This window comes from Littorina saxatilis, unplaced genomic scaffold (assembly GCF_037325665.1).
Source record: "Littorina saxatilis isolate snail1 unplaced genomic scaffold, US_GU_Lsax_2.0 scaffold_426, whole genome shotgun sequence".
NCBI lineage: Eukaryota > Metazoa > Mollusca > Gastropoda > Littorinimorpha > Littorinidae > Littorina > Littorina saxatilis.
Window position 1 is genome coordinate 61,201 of NW_027128699.1, and position 2,500 is coordinate 63,700.

A 2,500-nucleotide genomic window follows, 5' to 3' on the forward strand; every position below is an offset into this window, starting at 1 on the left:
GCTACTGCGCCCCTCTGCGCTGCTACCAATGACTACTCGCTCTTGGACTCCCTTATCTGTTACCATTGTTTCATTCCAGATGCCCCTCCTTCACTCACCACCTTCCCCCTGCCCTCCAACCCTCTTCCATTACCCGCAGTTGTTCTCACGGGACTCTGTTACCACTTCCTCCTTCATCTACACCCATCCCCCCCCCTCACTCCCTCTTGCTGCATATCTGTCTCGTTTAAATAAAGTGTATGGTCGCTGACCGCTCCCTCTAAACTCACACTTATTTTCAAAATTTCAAATTGTAGGTTTTACCCCTCCTTCTTTAGTCCTGATGTTCTGAGATTTTTGGAGGTCTGTATATTATACTGACTTTTTGTTAGAAAAATGTTGAGGGCCAATCAAAAAGCTTGCATGAGTCAATCTGAAGACATGTTGAAGCCTTTGAAATAATGCTGAAAGGTTAGCCACAGACTTGGAGATAATGTCCACACCGGTGGTTTATGATCTCTATGTTGCGTTTCCGCGATGATCAATGTTTTTTTTTTATCCTGGTGATTTCTACACTCTGTTAAACTTTAGCATTGCAATCTGATTATTAGGGGAAGGAAAAATAACATACAGGCAGTAAATAACTTGGTAGTATGACTTAGTTTATCACTGACGCCGTTTATACCTCTTCATGCAGTCGATAGGATATGACGAAGCACAACCTAAGTTTTATCCGGAAGCAGCGCCAAAAAAAGTCCCTATAATTAATGAAATAATGGTGTGAGCAAAAGAGTTGCATCAAATATCATTGCACTCAACACGTGCACACGACGGGCGCAGTGGCCTAGTGACTAAGACATCGGCCTCCTAATCGGAAGGTCGTGAGTTCAAATCCTGGCCACGGCCGCCTGGTGGGTTAAGGGTGGATATTTTGTTCCAATCTCCCAGGTCAACTTATGTGCAGACCTGCTAGTGCATTATCTTCCGTCGTGTTTACACGCAAGGATAAGACCAAGTGCGCACGGACAAGATCCTGTAATCCATGTCAGAGTTCGGTGGGTTATAGACACACGAAAATACCCAGCATGCTTCCCCCAAAAGCGGCGTATGGCTGCCTAAATGGCGGTATAAATTACGGTCGTACACGTACAGGCCGTGGGAGTTTCAGCCCACGAACGAAACAAACAAGCACGTGCAAAAAGAGAATAACAAATTGTGACAAAAATCGTAAAATAGTATCCATGTAGACTCTTCACATCATTTCACTACGAGGTTACTGCTTCTCTTAACTTAGATTAGTAATACAAGTACATCGACTACAAGTACATCGACATAAGTAACCAACATACAATGTAATGTAATTAAGCGAATGGAAGCAAATTAAGGCGAGTGAGGATTGAGGTAGAGGGAGAAAGAGAGAGAGGAAGACAGAGAGAGAGAGAGGGAGAAAGACAGACAGACAAATAGAGACAGAGACTGGGAGTGAGACAGAGAGAGACAATGCCAATGGAAATTACAATTACAGAAAGAGAGAGAGAGAGAGAGAGAGAGAGAGAGAGAGAGAGAGAGAGAGAGAGAGAGAGAGAGATAATAAAAGAGAGGGTGGGGCTTATTAGGTGCTATACAATTCCATGTATTAATAGTTTGTTCTGTTTGAATTATAGCCAAATACAAAAGAATACCAACGCAATACAAACAAAAACCAGATTAAAACGGTAATTATTGGTCAACTTTCTTATTGCACTGACAGCAGTGCGAGTCGACGGTTCATCTGAACTAGGAAAAGCAGTGACGTAGTAGATCTGAAAAAAAACCATGAACAAACAATATCAACGTATTTGTCAACAGAGTTGGTTGTCATAACAATACTTTGTAATTCTACAACAATATTACAGCACAATAAGCAACCTAAACTACTAAAGGAGAGCACTATTTTAAGATCTGGAGAAAAAAAGGGATGAGAGTGGCTTCTTCATTTCAATGATTGTTATTCTTTCAGGTGCAAGGAGATTGGTTCCACATAACAAAATGAGCACCACGTTAGATAAGAACGAGTCGCGTGAAGCGATCTCAACACATTTAGTCAATCAGTCGGCATGAAACTAAAACATCACCACAGAAAACCAGTCATCATCAAGACTACAAGCACTTAGGCTTGGCTTGCCCATACCCGAACACCGAGCTGAGTAACCGCGCTCGACTCGGCGAAGCAAGTAAATGTTGTTGCTAATTTGCACACACCGATTCTCTTTAGTTTAGATCATATTTTTAGTGCATACATAATATGTGACCCTCCACCACGGAATGAGTCACATGTCACCTCGCTCGGTTCTAAGTCCGGGGAGTGTCTGGTAACAGTGTGTGGGTCACCTTAGTCACAGGCTTATAACTCAAACAGTTTTTGCTCTTTCCTAAAACGGTTTTCACCACTGGATAGAGCATAAAAACTTCTTTATCAAAATGTAAAAATATGAAAATCATGCAAAGGTGACATGCGGCTCATTCCGTTGTGGAGGGTCAC

General features: G+C 42.2%; 1 protein-coding gene across 2 annotated transcripts in view; it reads right to left on the minus strand.

The window, feature by feature from the left end:
• The window catches only part of LOC138957044 (uncharacterized), a 67,860-nt gene that overhangs the window by 28,894 nt on the left and 36,466 nt on the right, over window positions 1-2,500 (minus strand). Inside the window, exon 6 of one of the 2 annotated variants that reach the window (XM_070328217.1) lies at window positions 1-1,781. This exon is cut by the window's left edge and continues 985 nt beyond it. The exons of the other annotated variant lie outside the window; for it this stretch is intronic. Coding sequence (XP_070184318.1) covers window positions 1,756-1,781 — 26 coding nt within the window. The 3' untranslated portion in view covers window positions 1-1,755. The remainder of the gene's footprint in view (window positions 1,782-2,500) is intronic. 2 annotated transcript variants of the gene reach the window in all.